The 20,061-nt window shown below is 43.6% G+C and overlaps 1 protein-coding gene across 3 annotated transcripts in view; it reads right to left on the reverse strand.

Moving 5' to 3' along the window:
• Positions 1-20,061, reverse strand: part of LOC137617317 (ATP-dependent DNA helicase DDX11) — a 102,177-nt gene that overhangs the window by 19,936 nt on the left and 62,180 nt on the right. For all 3 annotated transcript variants that reach the window (XM_068347327.1, XM_068347325.1, XM_068347326.1), the window contains exons 5-7: positions 19,674-19,773; positions 19,067-19,188; positions 275-441 (exon numbers count right to left, since the gene is read on the reverse strand). In XM_068347327.1, the coding sequence (XP_068203428.1) occupies positions 275-441; positions 19,067-19,188; positions 19,674-19,773 (389 nt within the window). The remainder of the gene's footprint in view (positions 1-274; positions 442-19,066; positions 19,189-19,673; positions 19,774-20,061) is intronic.

Below are 20,061 nucleotides of genomic sequence, written 5' to 3' on the forward strand. Positions count from 1 at the left end.
CAATTCTTCTAAAATATGTCTGAAACGTATCTGGATTTATCTGGGCTTAAGAAAAATAAAAGGGAATCTGTTATGAATTGTTAACAGAACAAAATACTGTATACATAAAAGGGTGGAAGTGCTATATGAAGACAGAAAATCAACTTAATTCAAGGAAACAAAAAGCAGAAGCATTAACCATGATCAATACAGTAATATGATTATCAATTAAATATTTCATGAAATACTATCAATATAAAAAAATATAAACATGAAAAAAAAATTGTTACCTCACCTATCATTGATTAGAGATAAATTTCCCAAATTAGTGACGGCTTCATTAACACACAGATTCTGGCGAGAAGCTAACGATACTACTCTTGCATCCTCTCCAAAAACAGTCTTTTGCACTTCTCTAACAAACTGGGAGAGTTGGGAGTGGGTACGACTGCAATAGTAAATCTGTAAAAGGAAAGTAAAACCATCACAAAGTTGAATATCCCAAAAGATTATAGAAATAATTCCAATATAAGAAATAGAAAACTAAATTTTTAGTTCCCTTTTTAAAAGCTGTGACAATAAAGCTAATATTAGATAAATACTGAATTGAAATATAATAATTTAAAAAAATATTCAAGCAAATTACATAAACTACAGTACAAGACAGTAAAGCAAAGTTATATTACAGAATTACAAAAGAAGAAGAAGAGAGTGATGCTAAAAGTAAACACTATCTATACTAACAAGTTACTTTTTCATCAAGAATATACATGGACATTCAGTAAAGGGAAATCAACAAATTTGTTTAATATATTGGGGACTGCAGTTAGGATCTTGTTGTGATTTATGGCATTTATTTAAATATAGTTTCATAGATAATAACCATTAACATACAAGTTCCTATGATTTTATCAAGAAAGGGACAATTATTAACCATCTGGTGATCTCGGCCATACAAAATCGCTGTACCCCCCGTGACTTTTGGTCAGGAGGAAAAAACATTATGCATCGACTTACTTATGTTTATATTTAGTTGCATAACTAACAAACAAATAAGGACAAAAAGAAACTGAAAATTGCATTAGAAAGCTAAATAAACTTTCTATATAGCATTTACAGTTACATGAATGGACGATGCCAAAGTGCGTCATCAGATCTTGAATTAAAGTATTTGCCAACATCTCATGACCACAACTAGAAATACAGTTCTCCAGAAAAAATGCTCATGAAAAATGACAAATTCGTAGATAATTTGTATTTTTCCTAACTATACAAACCTTAGCTATTTAATAGAGGTATAGTAGGGTAAGGCAATTTTGGACAGAGGCAATTTTGGACAAGCGAGGCAAAAATTGAACAGATGCAATATCTCTAAAACTATTTACAATTTTCAAAAACTATAATGCTGTTAGAAATTCCCCAACCTTCTACTTTATAAATATTAGTACGTTTGGTTTTGAAAAAGTATTAAATACCACTAGAAAAATTGTTGAATATGGGTGTCCAATAATTGCCTCGCTTTCATTTTAGGGCTTCTCAAAAATAATACTAGAAATTATTTTTTCTAAAAAAAAATTAGTAGATGATACTAAAGGAAGGTTTAAAATAAAAAATTTATGAAAAATTCTGGAATATCTAGTGTCCAATTTTGCCTCACCTCGAAAAATGGTGAGGCAATTTTGGACACTTAAATGAAAAAACAACTAGTTCATAATGTTAAGTTTAAGTAATACATTTTGTAATTTTCTTATCTTTTATACTATTCTTATATGTATCTAATTTTCTTAATAATTTTAACCAAAAATGATAGTTATTTGAAAACATTTTTTACCAAATACTTCAAGAGAAAAAATATTGAATCGTAAAAAACAGAAAAAGAAAAAGGTTTTCTTTTCAAAGAAGATATTAATAAAACCTATTACTAATGAAAAAATATGTACAATACAAAACCTGAAATAAAAGTGAACAATTCAATATATATTATAGCCATATATGTAACAAAATAAATGCCTGAATATAAGTCTTGTCTATTTACTTCAACTGAATGCTCAAAAAACTGCTTCTGTTCTTTTATAGATGGCACTAACCATTTTCGTTAAGGCCTGGGTTTCATAAATAAAGGACCTTTAATTACATCTGTGATTGGAAAAAGGTATGTATCCGTTTGGTGCTCTGGATACTCCTCTACCCCTGATGCCTGGCGGATGATCTTAGTGGAGTTAGTATGGACCGGCAGGGGTCACTTGCCTTAGTTAGGCACTGCGCATCATAAGGAACTAGCTGTCCTTTGTTGACTCTAACCAACGAATCCTCTATGGATTTAATCTTTCTTTGAAAAGCGAAAATGAAAGAATGGCTCCCCCGTCCCGGGCGTTGCAGGGTGCTAAGAATCTCCCGGTTAATAAATACAAAAGAAAAATTGAAAATTGGTAATTGGAATATTACAAACATGAATCAGATTTGGAAGTTACAGCAAGTAGAGAATGAATTTATGAATTACAGTTTGGATATCTTAGCCCTATGTGAAACACTTTGTAAAAGGATCGGTAAAGAACTCACACCAAGGCAATACATATCTACAGTATCTCCTCAGGAAGAACAGATGGAGTTGGAAGAGAAGGGGTAGGAATGACGACACCAAGAGCAGAAAAGTCATTAATGGAATGAAGAGCTGTATATAGCAGATGGTCACTTGCAAAGTTTAAATCAAAGCAGTGCAATATGAGTACTATAGTTAACTATGCACCAACAAATGATTCCCCTGAAGACAGGAAAGATGAATACTATAAGGAATTGCAGTGTGTAACAGATGAGATCCCAGAGAGAGATACGAAAATTGTGATTGGTGACTTCAACAATGCTGAAGTTGCAAGGAATAATCGAGGTATAGAGAATGTGATGGGTGTTGAGGGTCTTGGCGAAGTTGCAAATGAAAATGGGGCAGATTTTATAAGTTTTTGTTCTTTTCCAGCACAAGGACATCCACAAATATACATGGGCTTCATCATGTGGCAATTACAAAAATCAAATAGATCACATAGCCATTGATAAAGAGAGAAGGAGGACTCTGAGAAGTATAAGAAGCTATAGAGGTGCAAATATTGGTAGTGACCACTAGCTCCTCTTGCTACACTGAAATTAAAACCGAATGCACCCAACAGAAATGAAGATAAAATATCTAAGTCTGATACAACTGGCTTCTAGAGGATGAGCAGAGAAATCTTTGTAATTGAATGTAAGAATCGATTTGCAGTCTTAGAGACTTTAGGAGACAAATAGCAAGCAATTAACGAATGATACTTGGGATACTATAAAAAGGAGACAAAGCTAGAAGTTGATTGTGGGAAGTTTTTGAGGAAGTAATGAAAATTGCAAGGTAGAGCATGCTAAGCATTCCAGTATTGATAGTGAGGTCAAAAGATAAGCCAGAAATGACTGGCGAGAATATTTAGACAGGAAAGCAGATGAGTCTGACAAAGCTATAGATTCAGGGAGTGGCTATGGTATAAGAATTGTACATAGAATTAATATAGAAATCTCTACGGGAGCAAAGCAGAAGCATATACCCATCAAAAAGAGAGATGGAGCTGTTATAACAACAGAAGATGAAGAAAGGCAACGTTGGATGGAACACTTTAGTGGGGTCATGAATAGGAGATATAAAGGGATTAATTTGATTGATATACCTGAAGCTGAGGAATACCTTGATGTGCCCATCAATGAATTCAGTGTTTGAAGTCGAAGCTATCTTTCAAAAAAACTCGAAGAGATGGGATGCCTCTAGTTATGATGGAATAACTGCTGAGATAATATTGGCCGAAAATTATGTGACTCCCAGATTACTTACAAGATTATTTTGTAGAATGTGGCGTGAAGAGGCAAAGCCTGATGAATGGGAGCTAGGAGTGTTGGTGAAAACGGCAAATAGGAGATCTGACTGATTGCAGTATTTACATAAGTATCACACTTACGTCAGTTGTCATGAAAATAGTATGTTGTTTATCCTCCTCATGCATTTTGTAATGCATAGAAGAGTTGGTGATGTTGGAAAAGGATTGGACTGGACTGGTAACAGGATATTAGCTGACCTAGAGTATGCTGATGACGCTGTCCTTATTAGCAGAAAACCACAGGTCAAGATAAATAGAGGAAAGACAGAGATGAGGAGATTGGAACATGCAATGGAAGAGGAAATATCATTGGAAGGAAAAAGGTTTAATGAGGTGGAACCATTTAAATATTCAGGAACTATGATATCTACTACAGGGATTAAGATTTTGAGTTCAATGAAAGATTGAAAAAAACTAATAGAGACAATGGCTAGGTTAAGTAATATCTAGAAATCAAATTGCCTGAAATTACATATAAAAGTCTGGCTATATATCACTTTAGTGAGATCGGTGTTACTGTGTGGATATGAGTCGTGGTATAACAATGAAACAATATCCAACAGATTTTATAGATGTGAAAACAAAGCCCTCAGAAGAATATTGGGAGTTAAATGGCAGGACAGGATTAGAAATGAAACTATAAGAGAGATCACTCAAGTGCCATATGTGGATGAGATCATGGTGAGGGGTAGATGGAGATGGTTTAGGCATGCTCTTCGCTCTCTCCAAGAGATTAGTTCACCAAACTTTCAACCAGGCTCCACAAGGCCCTAGAAGAGTTGGAAGAGGCACGCCTATATGGCTGAGGACTATGAAGCGCGAAATAGATGTTAAATGGAGAAGTATTGATTTAAAAGCTCAAGATAGAGACGAATGGCAATCTAACCGAGGTCCTTTGCGTCAATAGGCGTAGGAGATGATGATATGTGGTTTCAAGCTATTTAACTCAAAGTGAGTCACTTTGCCTTCCTCTTCCGCTAAAAACCATTTTGTTGCTATACCAATGCAAAATAATGGATGCTCCTTATCTTTATAAATTACCATATACCATTTTCCTACAACAGACGCTTCTTTATATGGAGGTGAAACGCTCTCCCAAAATTAATCAAATTCCTTTTGATTCGCTATCAGGACTATCCAAGTAGTTTGAATAATCACTATTAATTACCTTGGTCAATTTAGATTTTTTTATATTCACTTTAGCGTTTGCACACATTTTTCTTAGAAATCGAGAAATATTTGGTTGCTTTGTATTTCCCTTATTTGTTTTTTTTTATTTCTCTTAATGCCTCTCTTTAGGGTTTTCCCTTTATTGTTCTTCATTTCATCTCTTTTTCTTAAATCTTCGATTGCCTCCCTTTCTGTTACTATTTGAGCAAATGACTTTCTTATTCTTGTTTTGTTTTTATCATTCTTGGTTGCTTTTTCTGTAAGATTATCTTTTGTAGGTAAAAGTGTCTCTTTGATGGCTCGTTCATAACATGAGGTAAAAATAATAAGAATAAACTGGATACTGTATGTACAACTTAGGACGAATATTGTTTATGGGATCAGCTTTGTCTGTTGTTGATATCTCTCACTATCATGCTGTTTACTCTAATGTTGCTGCATTGAACACTATGTCAAAAAGGCAACACGCCAGCCGCATCTTTTCTATTGCAGTTATCAACATGGAAATTAGCAGAAAAGGGAAAACACATTTTCCCTAATACCTGAAATTTTCATTTGGATTTGTGAATTATTCTAGGAACAATGTATATACAAGAAAGATTTTTTTTTTTATTATTTGTAGCATTTGGGGTGACCCCTCTCGAGGATGTCACCATGATTTGGTCGATCTTTTTGAAGGTTCCACCCCTGAGTGTCAACACCTTTGAGTGTGTCCCCAGTATTAAATAACTTTGAAAATCATATCATATTCCTCAAGCTAGAAAAACAAACTTTTTGTAGATGTAGCTCTCAGGGTGTCACCCCCTTTTAGGGTGTCACCCTGAGCAGACACTACCCCCCCCCCCATACTGCACTCCAAATGTCTTATTTTGTATGCTTATGATAACATATATGTAGATTTACAGGCAACTTTCTCACTTTTTTCTTGGCGAGGCAAAATTGGACAATCTTGGATTGCAGACACAAAATTTTATGTAAGTCCATAATCTTTTTATAGTACAGTATATTTATATTGATAGTGACCACAAATTGTCATAATTTGGAAATTGAGCGTTGCTGCTTAATGGAGATACAGATGAGTCCATAATTGCCTCGCTGTTCAAAATTGCCTCGCCTCTAAGATATTTTTTTTATTGATGAGATATAGGAATTTCTAATTCTCTGATGATTATGAGACAAACTATTTTTATAGATGAGACCTCCCTCTTTTGAAAGCATGTTTGATTTTCGGTCATAAATTATTAATACAGATTTTGTACAAAGGTTTCTAAAAAGGTGTCCAAAATTGCCTCGCCTTACTATATTACTTTCGGCGCAGCTGAAATGACGAGCCATTAAAATTCAACGAGAGGGTAGGATGAAGAAAAGAATAAGAGCCAGTCAAATCTTTTCATTCACGCAGACTAAAACCGGGTAACAGTGCCCTCAACCTTCTGCTACTTGTCCAATAAGGAGCTTGAGGTATACAACCAGCTGTTGTGCAGCCACCACTGGACCAATAGAGATCGTATCGAGTTCCTGTGGGTTACGTCTTGCAGGAGAAAGGTTGTGAAAGTCACCTGGAGCATTCACATCCTTTCTTGCAAAACCTGCATCACAGAGTAATCTGCTAAGAAGGACCAGGGGCATAGTTATGCCCCTGACACTGTGAGTCGTCATGTCGAGATGATGTTTCGGCGATCCTCCTCTAGTCTCTCTCGGTGTTGACAAGAGGAGGGGCCCCGGGCAGGCTGTTGCCGTTTTCTTTAGGTAAAGTCTCATACCTCACCCTGATGTACAGTAACGGATGATCTGGATCGACCGTTACCTAGTTGAGACTTGTGAAGGATCTGTCACCTCTGGAGACTGTGTCTGGTGACATACTTAGGGACGAAACTGACCCTTGTCTTTCGCCCTTCTCAATAATGGGCGATGTCGAAAGAGAGACCATGAAGTTCCTTAACTTGTATGGTTGCTGTCCGAGTGTGTAGGAACATTGTGTTCATAAATCAGGAGGAAATTTGTTGCCTGGTGAAGTGGAACACAAGGAGGTCCCTTTAGGGATCAGAGATTGAACTATGTTCTGAGAGGAAGGTCTCAATTCCGACTGGGGGAAGGCAAGTAGTAAGTCCGTATGAGTTAGGAAAGTCTATCAATGAAAGGGTGTCCCTTTCTTTCAGTAAGAAGGTGAAGGATCAAAGTTGAGTGATCATCTTTACCTATCAAAACTGAATAGGGGATCTTTTCCTCTTGCATATACTTGAGGATTCCGCTATTGCTGGAATCGAGGTATCGAGAGAAGAGACACTTTCCCATGACGCCCACCCCACAAGACGTGATACTGCCTGGTAGAATGATGCTGAGGAACTCCTCAGTTATCTAGACAACCTCTTCGCAAAGAGGTATTGGGTAGTCTTCAGGCGTACACTCATAGCAAAGCTATAGCTTGTGGTAGGTGTAGAAGTGGGTTGTCTGATATGCGGAGAGGTTGCTCTTGGAGGCTCTATCAGGAGCTGCAAAAGGTTTGGAGACCTTTCTTCATAATGCCATAGCGGAGCTAAGAGAGTCCTTGAGAGGTTGACCGATGTTCTAGCCTTGTTGAGTGCCCTTCTCTAGATAAAACAGGGACGAGACATAATCTCATTGTTGTACCCACCGTTGTTGCCAGAGAGCCTTGGGGTCTCTGGCTGGTGAGCAACGGTAGCCTGAGGTTCAGGGGCATTGTGAACAGACCCCCTAGTTGGAGGACCTCATAAAGTCGGGACTTTGTCGGCTACATGGCGATCCAAAGTCCATTCAGTATCCCTATCTGAGATGCTGTGCACAGATTGTCGGCGAGCCTGTTCTTCCAGTCTGGAATGAAGCGGGCTGAAAGTGGTACTGAACGGGCTTTGGCCCATCTTAGTGTTTATACTATTAGATGGGAAGATTCTACAAGCCAGATCCTATTTGCTTGTCGATGTGAGTCTCTATGTGGTGTGCGGTGTGTCGTCCATCACATCACTGAGTGGTCTGTTAGGAACCGATGAGGCTGTTGAAGGACCGGAAAGTTGGCCTTCATCTCGTAAGAGATCTAAGTGAAGGTACCTTCGGGCTCTGTCCAGAGGGCTGAGGTCGTGTGATGCAGCACTATGGTCCCTCCTTTCTTCTTTTTCCGACTCCAGTCTCCTGGAATGGAAGTCGTTCTCGTTTCGAGAAGGTTTTTGTGGAGATTGGTGTTTAGAATCATTCCCAGATACACCAGTCTCCTGGGAGGGAAGTAGGGAAGATTCCGTAGGTTTACCCTGATCACTGGATCTTGGTAAAAAGACTTCAGAAATTCCAGTGTTAATGCAAGGTTGCCACTGAGTCTGCTAAGGTTAGTCAGTCGTCCCGAGAGAGCGGAGACGGAAGCCGATCCTGTGGGACCAGGATGGGTGTAATGGAAAGACCGAAGCACAATGCCTTGAACTGGTGTTTCTTGTTTGTCTAGACTGAATTTCCCAACCTTCCTAGATGGATGGTTTGGACCTGGGAGTAAGTGTCCTTAAGGTCCAGTGTGCAAATGAAGACCTGAGGTCTTAACCCTCGATCGAACTCCAACATGGAGTGGGCATCGACCCAAAGGGATAGCTCCTTGGTGATCCTTTTGTATGGAAGATTGTCGACGCTGGAGTCTTGACTCGTGTCGTAAAGGAACAGGAGCGATATCCAGTGTAAGGATTCTTCTCAGAGAGAATTTCTTTAGAAGGAAGGCCACACTTAGCCTTACCACGCGCCCTGATGGGATTGATGCTATTCCTTAGAATAGGATTACTCTGGCGAATGTTAATCACTGGTTAACCGTTGGGTATCGTGGATACTGTGCAGTTGGAGTGCTCGCAAGTAGTTCCCTGTTGCCATGCCGTTGATGAGGGTTGTCGAACGTTTACCGATCACTTTAGCGTGATGGCAAATGGCCAGTAGCGAGAAGTATGTTGTATAACTTCTGATCTAGGAACTACAGGAAGCGGTTGACTAGTAAGTTCTAGTCACGAACTGCTGGCAAATAACAGATGACCATGAATCGGTGGTCTGTGCACGGATGGTGAATTCGAGAATTGCCAGCTGATTATGATCCCCCATTTTCCTGTTTGCTGCCACTGGTCTCTCAAGGAAAAAAAAAACTTTAGAAGAGACAGGGACCAAGGATTCCCCGATTCGATTCCCTTGTAGGATGGAATCTTCGGGATCTTGAATCCTCTGCGGAGCCTTATTCCTCTTTTCCCGGTGGCAATGTTTATGTGCTTGCGGGGAGAAATGGGGCAATGGTGACCTGTCCAAAAAGTTTTACTCCTTTTTACTGACAATTGCGCGAGTGTGTAGGTGAGTCTGGAGCGATGGCACACAGGATGGTGCTGGTGCTTAATATCTGCCTGGAGAGCAAGCAAGCGCTGGTTCTTAGACAAGAGCTGGTGCATTGGATCTGTGAGCCTTGACTCTTTGGCAAGAGGTGGCGTATGAATACGGGGACCGTAACTGCGCAGGAGGGCGCAGGAAAGTGAAGAAGATTGCTGGCGCGCCGTAAGGCACTGTGTAGTTTGTGCATTCTCCCTAGAATGCACCGAAGCGTGTGACTGGTTGCGCAAGAGTGGAAGCATTGGCACGTGCGTGAGAGTAATACATGGAGATTATTGGCGCGTGCGTGTAGAAGACCATTGGCACCGCACGTTGAAGACCGTCGGAGCACACGGAAAGCTGTGTGCTTGCACTTAAGATTATTGGACCGCGCACACGCGAAGGCCGTCGGTGCGCTTGCACGGTAAACTATTGGCGCACATACAGGATACCATCGGCGCCCGCGTGAGAAGAAAGTCGGCACGCACACGCGCATTACTGTTGGTGAGCGTGCGGGAGACCCCAGGTGCTCGCGCGGGGGAGAAAGTCGGCCGTACGCGAGGAACTGTTGCCACGCGCGCGTGCCAGACTATGAAGCGCGCGCAAGAGCATTGGCGCTTGCGCGCTTGTTGGCACTAGCGCACGTGGAAAATCATCGACGCGCGCGGGAGACCATCGGCACCCGCGCGCGGAAGATCGTCTGTGCGTGCGCGCGTACAAGACTGTTGGCACGCGCGAGCGGAAGACTATCGGCGCGCGTGCGCGAAAGACTATCAGCGCGCGTAAGTGAAAGAGTACTGTATCAGCGCGCGCGTGAGTGAAAAAGTACTGTATCAGCGCGCGCGCATACAAGATTGTTGGCGCGAGCGCGGAAGACTATCAGCGTGCGGAACACTATCGGCGCGCGGAACACTATCGACGCACGCGGGAGATCATCGGTACTCGCGCAGAAAAGATCGTCGGCGCTTGCGTGCGTAAGAAGATCGTCGGCGCTTGCGCGCGTAAGAAGATCGTCGGCGCTTGCACGCGTAAGAAGATCGCGCGCGCGCGGGAAACCATCGGTACCCGCGCGGAAAAGATCGTCGGCGCTTGCGCGCGGAAGAAGATAGTCGCCGCATTGCGCGCGTAAGAAGATCGGCGAGCGCGCGCTAGTAGGTTGGAGGGTCAGCTGGCAGGACTATCAGGAACTGGGATGTGCCCTTTAAAAAAGGGCGGGCATCCCCCGTAAGCAGGTCTGCTTTAGAGTCCAGGACCGAAGTCCTTCGTTGCAGCGCAAGGTTGCGCTGGTAGATCGGTAGGTCAGCTGGCAGGACGATCAGGAACTGGGATGTGCCCTTTGGAAAGGCCAGGATCCACCGATGGGACCGTAAAAGATCCGTGTTAGAGTCCAGGACCGAAGTCCAAAGGACTACATTGCAGCACAAGGTTGGTAGGTCACTGGAAGGTCTGCTTGATCCTCCGAGGAGGTGTCTCTATGAGAGGCCTCTCCCGCGAACGAGAGAGGTGACTACTGTACTTCGTAGAAGAGACTTGAAGACACTCGTGATGACGCCCCTTAGGGCCGTTGGATCAGCAAGCTGACCTTATCAGTAGCGATCCTCCGAAGAGGAGTCTTTATGAGTGGCCTCTCTCGCGAACGAGAGAGGTGACACTTCGGAGAAGAGACCTGAAGACAATCGTGATGACGCCCCTTAGGGCCGGTTGATCAGCAAGCTGACCTTAGCAGTAGCGATCCTCTGAAGTGGCCTCTCTCGCGAACGAGAGAGGTGAACACTTCGTAGAAGAGACTTGCCAAGACTGTGCTCCACCCCTGAAGGAAGAGAAACTCAGCATGGGGGGAGAGAAAAATGTGGCTGAAGAGCAGCATCAGTAGTAGGAGGCGATGAATTTATTAAGGTATGGGAAGTTCTCCCTCTGAAGGGAAAAAACAACCTCACACCTGGGGAGGAAACCTCCCTCGGAAGGGAAGTTGTCCAACCCCTGGAGGCGAACCTCCTTTAGCGTTCTAAAATGATCTGAAGTGCTGGCATGTTGTCACGGGAGTACTTCTAAGAGAAGGGATGACGCCCATGACGACGTCCTCTGAGGGACGGCAGTGACAGCAGATTCCCCAGGCATGAACAGGACAGCTCTGCTTCGTTGGCACTCTTTAATCGAACGAAGAAAAACTGTATAGTTAACTGGGAAAATAAAATTAAATAATTATTTAACAGAAATTCCCCAGGGAGGAACTCCGAAGAGGAACCCCGAGGGAATAACATAAAATAAGAATTAAGTATGCCCCCTTCCTTCCCCAGATGACATCCACGGGAGAAGGGGGGGAGTGGAGTAACTGTAATAAAAACAGAATTATAATTATTAAAATCATCTAAGAATATTCACTAATATGATATTTTGATTATAAAATAAATTTTTGAATATACTTACCCGGTGAATATATAATAGCTGACGTCTCCGGCGGCTCGACAGAAAAACACAAAAACTCGCGAGCGATCGCCATGAAGGTTGCGGGTGTGCCCACCAGCGCCAACTATCGGCCAGATACCGCATATACATGTAAACAGCTCTAGTTCTTCTCATCACCGGGTAAGTATATTCAAAAATTTATTTTATAATCAAAATATCATTTTTAAATATTAAACTTAGCCGGTGAATATATAATAGCTGATTCACACCCATGGTGGTGGGTAGAGACCAGTATTAATACAGTTTACGGCGTATATGCTTAGAGTTTTTGACAGTTATATCATAACAAAACCCAAATATATATAGGTACCTGGTAAGGAAGTTGACTTTGACGATTACTCTGCCTTGTTAGTCTGTCTTCCCCACGAAGCCCAGCCATCCTCTTAGGATGCTGAAAGACTCCCAGGAGCTGAAGTATCAAGGGCGGCAACCCATACAACAGGACCTCATCAAACCCCTAATCTGGGCGCTCTCAAGAAATGACATTTGACCACCCGCCAAATCAACCAGGATGCGAAAGGCTTCTTAGCCTTCCGTACAACCCAAAAACAAGATTAAAAACATTTCAAGAGACAGATTAAAAGGATATTGGAATTAAGGGAATGTAGTGGTAGAACCCTCACCCACTACTGCACTCGCTGCAACGAATGGACCCAGTGTGTAGCAGTCCTCATAAAGAGTCTGGACATCTTTTAAGTAAAATGACGCGAATACCGACTTGCTTCTCCAAAAGGTCGCGTCCATAATACTTCGCAGAGATCTATTTTGCTTAAAGGCCACGGAAGTTGCTATAGCTCTTACTTCGTGTGTCTTAACTTTAAGCAAGCATCGGTCTGTTTCATTCAAGTGAGAAGGAGCCTCTCGGATTAAAAATCTGATAAAATATGACAAAGCATTCTTTGACTGGAAGGCTTCTTAACTGAGCACCATAAGGCCTCAGATCCACCTCGTAAGGACTTAGTACGAGCTAAGTAGAACTTAAGAGCTCTAACTGGACACAGTACTCTTTCAAGTTCGTTGCCTACGATCTCTGACAGGCAAGGTATATCAAATGACTTACGCCAAGGACGAGAAGGCAGTTCATTTTTGGCCAGGAAACCAAGTTGAAGTGAACATGTGGCTTTATCTGTGGAAAAGCCGATGTTCTTACTGAAGGCATGAATTTCACTGACCCTTTTAGCCGAAGCCAAGCACACTAGGAAAAGCGTCTTGAGGGTGAGATCCTTCAGGGAGGCTGAATGTAATGGCTCAAACCTGTCTGACATCAGGAACCTTAGGACCACGTGTAAGTTCCATCCAGGAGTTGCCATACGACGTTCCTTAGAGGTCTCGAAAGACTTAAGGAGATCTTGGAGATCTTTATTGTTGGAAAGATCTAAGCCTCTATGTCGAAAGACCGAAGCCAACATGCTCCTGTAGCCCTTAATAGTGGGTGCTGAGAGGGAGCGAACATTTCTCAGATGTAATAGAAAATCTGCGATTTGGGCTACAGAGGTACTGGAAGAGGACACAGATGCTGACTTGCACCAGTCTCGAAAGACTTCCCACTTCGACTGGTATACTTTGATGGTAGAAGCTCTCCTAGCTCTCGCAATCGCACTGGCTGCCTCCTTCGAAAAGCCTCGAGCTCTTGAGAGTCTTTCGATAGTCTGAAGGCAGTCAGACGAAGCGCGGGGAGGCTTTGATGAACATCCTTTACGTGGGGCTGACGTAAGAGATCTACCCTTAGAGGAAGACTCCTTGGAATGTCTACCAGCCATTGAAGTACCTCGGTGAACCACTCTCTCGCGGGCCAGAGGGGAACAACCAACGTCAACCTTGTCCCTTCGTGAGAGGCGAACTTCTGCAGTACCTTGTTGACTATCTTGAATGGTGGGAATGCATACAAGTCCAGGTGAGACCAGTCCAGTAGAAACGCGTCTATGTGGATCGCCTCTGGATCTGGGACTGGTGAGCAATAGATTGGGAGCCTTTTGGTCAACGAGGTGGCAAAGAGGTCTATGGTGGGTTGACCCCAAGTCGCCCAAAGACTCTTGCACACGTCCTTGTGGAGGGTCCATTCCGTGGGTATCACCTGACCCCTCCGACTGAGACAGTCTGCCAAGACGTTCAAGTCCCCCTGGATGAATCTTGTCAACAGGGAGATGCCTCGATTTTTTGACCATATAAGGAGGTCCCTTGCGATCACGTACAGCGTGTGGGAGTGAGTGCCTCCTTGCTTGGAGATGTACGCCAAAGCTTTAGTGTTGTCTGAATTGACCTCTACCACTTTGTTTCGAAGAATGCTCTCGAAATTCATCAAGGCCAAGTGGACTGCTAATAGCTCCTTGGCGTTGATGTGCATGCTCTTCTGAACTGAGGTCCACAGACCCGAGCATTCCCGACCGTCCAGGGTCGCACCCCAACCCAAATCCGACGCGTCTGAGAACAACACGTGGTTTAGGTTCTTGACTGCTAGGGACAGGCCCTCTCTCAGACTGATATTGCTGTCCCACCAGTTCAGGCATGCTTTTACTGGTTCGGAGACCGGGATTGATACCGTCTCTAAAGTCTTGCCCTTGTTCCAGTGAGAGGCTAAATGGAACTGGAGAGGCCGAAGGTGCAGTCTCCCTAGCGAGACAAACTGCTCCAGGGATGAGAGAGTCCCTACGAGACTCATCCAACTCCTTACTGAACAACGTTCTCTTTTCAGCATTAGTTGGACTTTGAGCAGGGCTTGTTCTATTCGGGTGGCAGACGGAAAAACCCGAAAAACTAGACTGCGAATCTCCATCCCCAAATATAGAATAGTCTGGGATGAGATCAGTTGGGACTTTTCTAAGTTGACCAAAAGTCCCAACTCTTTGGCCAGACCCAACGTCCAATGTAGATCCTGCAGACAGCGATGACTGGACGATGCTCTGAGAAGCCAGTCGTCCAAGTACAGGGAGGCTCGGATTCCTGATAGATGAAGGAATTTTGCCACATTCCTCATGAGCCTCGTAAACACGAGAGGAGCAGGACTGAGGCCGAAGCACAGTGCTCGAAACTGGTACACCACATTCCTGTAAACAAACCTCAGAAACGGTTGGGAATCCGGGTGTATAGGAATGTGGAAGTACGCATCTCGCAGGTCGAGAGAGACCATCCAGTCTCCCTCTCTGACCGCTGCTAAGACGGACTTCGTGGTCTCCATCGTAAATTTTGTTTTCGTAACAAAAACGTTGAGCGCACTGACGTCTAGCACTGGCCTCCAACCTCCTGTATGCTTTGGGACTAGGAAGAGACGGTTGTAAAACCCCGGTGATTGAAGGTCCGAGACTTTCACCACCGCTCCCTTCTCTAGCAACAGAGACACTTCTTGATGTAGGCTTTGTCTCTTTGACTCCTCTCGATACCTGGGAGAGAGGTCTATGGGAGTTGTTACTAGAGGAGGTTTGCGTACAAACGGTATTTTGTACCCCTCTTTGAGCAACAGAACAGACTCTTGGTCTGCACCCCTCTTCTCCCAGGCCTGCCAGAAGCTGTTCAATCTGGCCCCTACCGCTGTCTGAGGCCGTGGGCAGTCAGACTCTGCCACGGGAGGACTTGGCTCCTCTCTTCTTACCTCTCTTTCCCTCGGCACGAGAGCCTCCCCTGCTGGGAGCTCTGCCACGAAAGGGCGGGATAAATCTAGACGCAGGAGTCTCGATTCTGGGTCTCACAACAAAGGATGAAGAAGGAGCTCCCTTGCGAGCAGAGGACGCCATCAGGTCATGTGTGTCCTTCTGCACAAGCAAAGCAGCTATGTCCTTAATCAGCTGTTGTGGAAACAAGGCAGCCGATAAGGGAGCAAAGAGCAGTTCCGATCTCTGACAGGGAGTAACTCCTGCTGAAAGGAAAGAGCAAAGGGTTTCTCTCTTCTTCAAGACTCCCGACGTTAAGGTGGAGGCGAGCTCATTGGAGCCATCGCGGATGGCTTTGTCCATACAGGACATGATAAGTAAGGATACATCTTGGTCAGCAGACGAGATCTTCCTACTTAATGCTCCTAAAGACCAATCAAGAAAGTTAAAAACTTCAAAGGCCCTGTATACGCCTTTAAGTAGATGGTCAAGGTCCGAGGAGGACCAACAAATCTTCGAGCGTCTCATGGCCAGGCGACGGGGAGTCTACGAGGCTTGAGAAGTCACCCTGGGCAGAGGCAGGGACTCCCAAGCCGAGAACTTCTCCCGTGTCATACCAGACGCTCGATCTAGAAGCAAGCTTAAAAGGTGGGAAGGCAAAGGCCGTCTTCCCCAAACTCCTCCTGGTATCCAACCAGTCGCCTAGAAGACGTAAAGCCCTCTTAGAAGAGCGAGAAAGCACTAGCTTAGTAAAGGCAGGCTTGGTAGCAGCTAAGCTTAGAGCAAACTCAGACGGAGGCGAACGAGGAGCAACAGCAACAAAATGATCTGGAAAAAGATCCTTGAAAATCATCATGATCTTCTTAAAATCCATCGAAGGTTGAACAGCCTTAGGTTCTTCTACATCTGACAAAACGTCCAAAGGATTATCATTAGGATGAGGGTCAGCAACGTCCTCATCTGAAGGAACCTCGTCCGACAACTGATGAGTCTCAAGCAAGGGAGAGACCTGCCTTGGTGGCAATGCTTGACAAGCAGAGTCCACACGCACAGGAGCATCAGTAGCAGTCCAGGACGCTACGTCATGTAACTGCTTAACGGACTGACTAGCAACAACAACAGGAGCGGGAGGACGCTCGACATCAACTCGAGACTGCCTTGACTGCCTAGATTGAGCAGTTAAAACAACTCTTGACTGCGGTGCTTGACGCTCAACGTCAAAACAAGTCAACTTAGCTGGTTGGCGAACGTCCTGAACGTCAACACGAGCATGCGGCAGCGGCTGAACGTCCACAAGCGGCTGAAAGTCAACACGGGACTGCATCGAGTGAGGCTCTACGTCACGTGACTGACGTGACTTTGTAACGTCAACGTCAACAAGACGAGCAAAGGCTCGTTTGGGCGGCTGACGGCCAGGATCTCGATCAGCTAAACGGCGAGGATCATCGTGAACCTGCTCAGCAGTATACTCCTCCATAAGAGAGGCAAGCTTATTCTGCATATCTTGCAGTACAACCCATTTAGGATCAACGGGAGTGGGTGCGGTTCGAGACGAGGGTAACGTCTGTGACTGCAAAACATTGCCTACACTAAGACTCTCGGAGCCTGTGTTACCCTTCTGTTTAGGCGGCGAGCAGTCTTCCGATGACTGCACAGGGTCAGAGCTGTCCCAATGGCTACAACCAGGACGCTGGACCTGTCCTGAAGGGACTGACTTCCGCTTTAAGGGTCTCGAAACCTTGCTCCACGGTTTCTTACGCGAGAAGCCTTCGGATGACGAGGAGAAAACCGCCTCGCTCGTCTTATGGTAGGGGCGGTCTTGACGAGACACGCCCGAAACCATAGAGGGAACGTCTGTTCGTTGGTTAAAGCCTCTCGTCCCCATAAGTCCTACGACATTACTTCTCCCTGGTGCATGGGAGCTTGCAAGAGGTCTCGGACTAGGCGAACGACAGGCACGAACAGACGAACCCTCGGTCGCAACACTGATAACACTTTGCGCACTAATCACTTTATCCCCACGATTTTCTAATGTGGCACTCTGACACTTTAACTCTTTTACATCCGCCATGAGTTGATTACGGTCCGTAGCTAAAGATTCAACTCTCTTGCCCAAAGCATGAATGGCACGTAACATATCCCGCATTGATGGTTCATGAGTGCTAGTAGAAGGTTCAGGCACAACTACTACTGGGGAAGGATTAGGTTCAGGGGCATGGGAGGAGGAAAATTCTAATGATCTAGAGGAACTTCTCCTCACCCTATCTCTCTCTAGCTTACGAGAATACTTATCAAGCTCTAGCCAGTCGAATTCCGAAAGTACCACGCACTCATCACACCAATCTCCTAATTGACAGGTTTTACCCCGACAATTAGAACACACAGTATGTGGGTCGAGAGAGGCCTTTGGAAGACGTTTGTTACAATCCCTAGCATTACATTTACGAAATTTAGGAATTGGAGAAGGGTCAGCCATTTTGAAAAGTCAAAGAAAGTCCAAAAAACAATCCAAAGTCATCAACAATTAAATCTATCCAAAAAAGAGTTCAAGAGTTTAAATTGAAGATAAAAACACCTGCACTGCGAAAGCTCAAAACCAAAAAGAAGTACTTCACCAAGACTGATGAAAAAACTCCAGGTTAACAGCGAGTAATGGAATCAACTTGTCGACAAGACCGACAGAGAAGAACTGAAGCTGTTTACATGTATATGCGGTATCTGGCCGATAGTTGGCGCTGGTGGGCACAACCGCAACCTTCATGGCGATCGCTCGCGAGTTTTTGTGTTTTTCTGTCGAGCCGCCGGAGACGTCAGCTATTATATATTCACCGGCTAAGTTTAATATTTAAAAAGTGAGAACCACTGACCCCCGGAAGGGGTGTTCCCCACGGAGAAAGCTGAAAAGTTGAAATACAATTAGATTTCACTAAAAATAATTGGTACAAACAAACGGAGTAGCAGCCTAACCCGCACACGGGAAAGGAGCTTCCGTAATAGTACGTTGTTGTAGTAAAGGTGAACGACCTCGAGAAGAGAGAGACCGTACTCAATCTTTAAAAGGCCACATTCCCTTCGCTCAGAATCCAAGTTTCCCGTAGGGAAAGAGGAAAAGGCGAAGACAATAGTTGAATGAAGAGGGTCCAGGTGATGACGATTCCCCTGCGGCGGCCGAGTTAACAGATATATGTCGACGGGAAGACCGATGGATCAGAGAGGGAGAGGCCGTTCCCCACGAAGTGGAACTGTGCTGGCCTTGCTACTACGCAATGTTTATATATATATTTACAACTATAGGAAAAAGTAAGTAAAAAGACAAAAATTAATGGCAGTCCAAAATAGGCGAGGAGAGAGAGAGGAAACAACCGTTCTCGCTCCGAGCCAAAAGTAAAGTGAGCTCAAGCACTGTTGTGTGTGAGGGGGGGGTAGCAAGCTACCCTCCCCTACCCCCGCTAACTAGCGGTGTGGGAAGTAAACCCTCGTTGAATTTTAATGGCTCATCATTTCAGCTGCGCCGAAAGTAATACCCCTATTAAATAGCGTGGTTTGTATTCCAGTTACGGAACAAACAGCATTTGCTCCAGTCTCTAATATATACACATAAAAATAAATGCTTGACTAACAAATTTTACACCCTATACAAACCTTTAAACACCCATCATCATCATCATCATCTTGCTCCTTTTCTTTAGAAAAGGAGTCCTCTTGGTCACTATCATAATCCTCCAGTAATAACATACTTTCCTCTGCTGATAAGGAGTCTGCACCTGTTTACATGAAATTTTTAACCTTTAGATTATTGGAGATACAATTTCAAACACATGACCTACATGCAACTGTTTGTCTAGAAAGTTACCACTTACCACATTCTATATACTACACACAACTCAAGTGCATAATAGAGGTACTGTATTAAAAATTGAAGGAATTTGTCAAGACAATACAAGGCTACTTAATGAGCATACCTGGGTAACTCATTGAATACTTACATTTATTCTAATGAAAAACTTTGCTACAACAGAATATTCAATATATCTAATGTCATCTTTCAATGCTAAAAAGGATAAACTATAATACTTTAATCAAAACTGATTGATACAGCTGCTTTAATAATGAAAATAGATACTAATATTAATGAAGGGACAAACTATTATTGCACAGTCTTGAAAGAACAGTCATTTATCATTCTAGAGAGAGTAATAAGGATGCATTTGCATGAAATTCAAATCTACACAATCTTATTTCGACTGACCCGAGATACTGTTCAGCTCTCTCTGTACGTTTTCCTTAACTTCGTGCAAGTCTTGAAATAATTTTTCAAATTCATCATCAATCTTTTGAAAATTGGATTTCTGCAATGAAAAAATGTTATACAGTAGATTAATTCTAAAGTATGGAGATCAAACTGAAGACATTACAAACTAGAGGACCACTTGGTAGAGCGGAGACCACCGCTACAGCTGCTTATTTCTCGACCATGATCTTTGACCTTAATATTCATTAATTGGTGTGGATTTTCGTACACACAAAAATCAACAAAGTTTCAAGTCTCTATGGCAACAATGCCCAAACTTATGGGTGATTACGTGAATTGGACATTTTGCTTGACCTTGACCTTCCAAAAATGGAGTTTTTATGAT

This window comes from Palaemon carinicauda, chromosome 23 (assembly GCF_036898095.1).
Source record: "Palaemon carinicauda isolate YSFRI2023 chromosome 23, ASM3689809v2, whole genome shotgun sequence".
Lineage (NCBI taxonomy): Eukaryota > Metazoa > Arthropoda > Malacostraca > Decapoda > Palaemonidae > Palaemon > Palaemon carinicauda.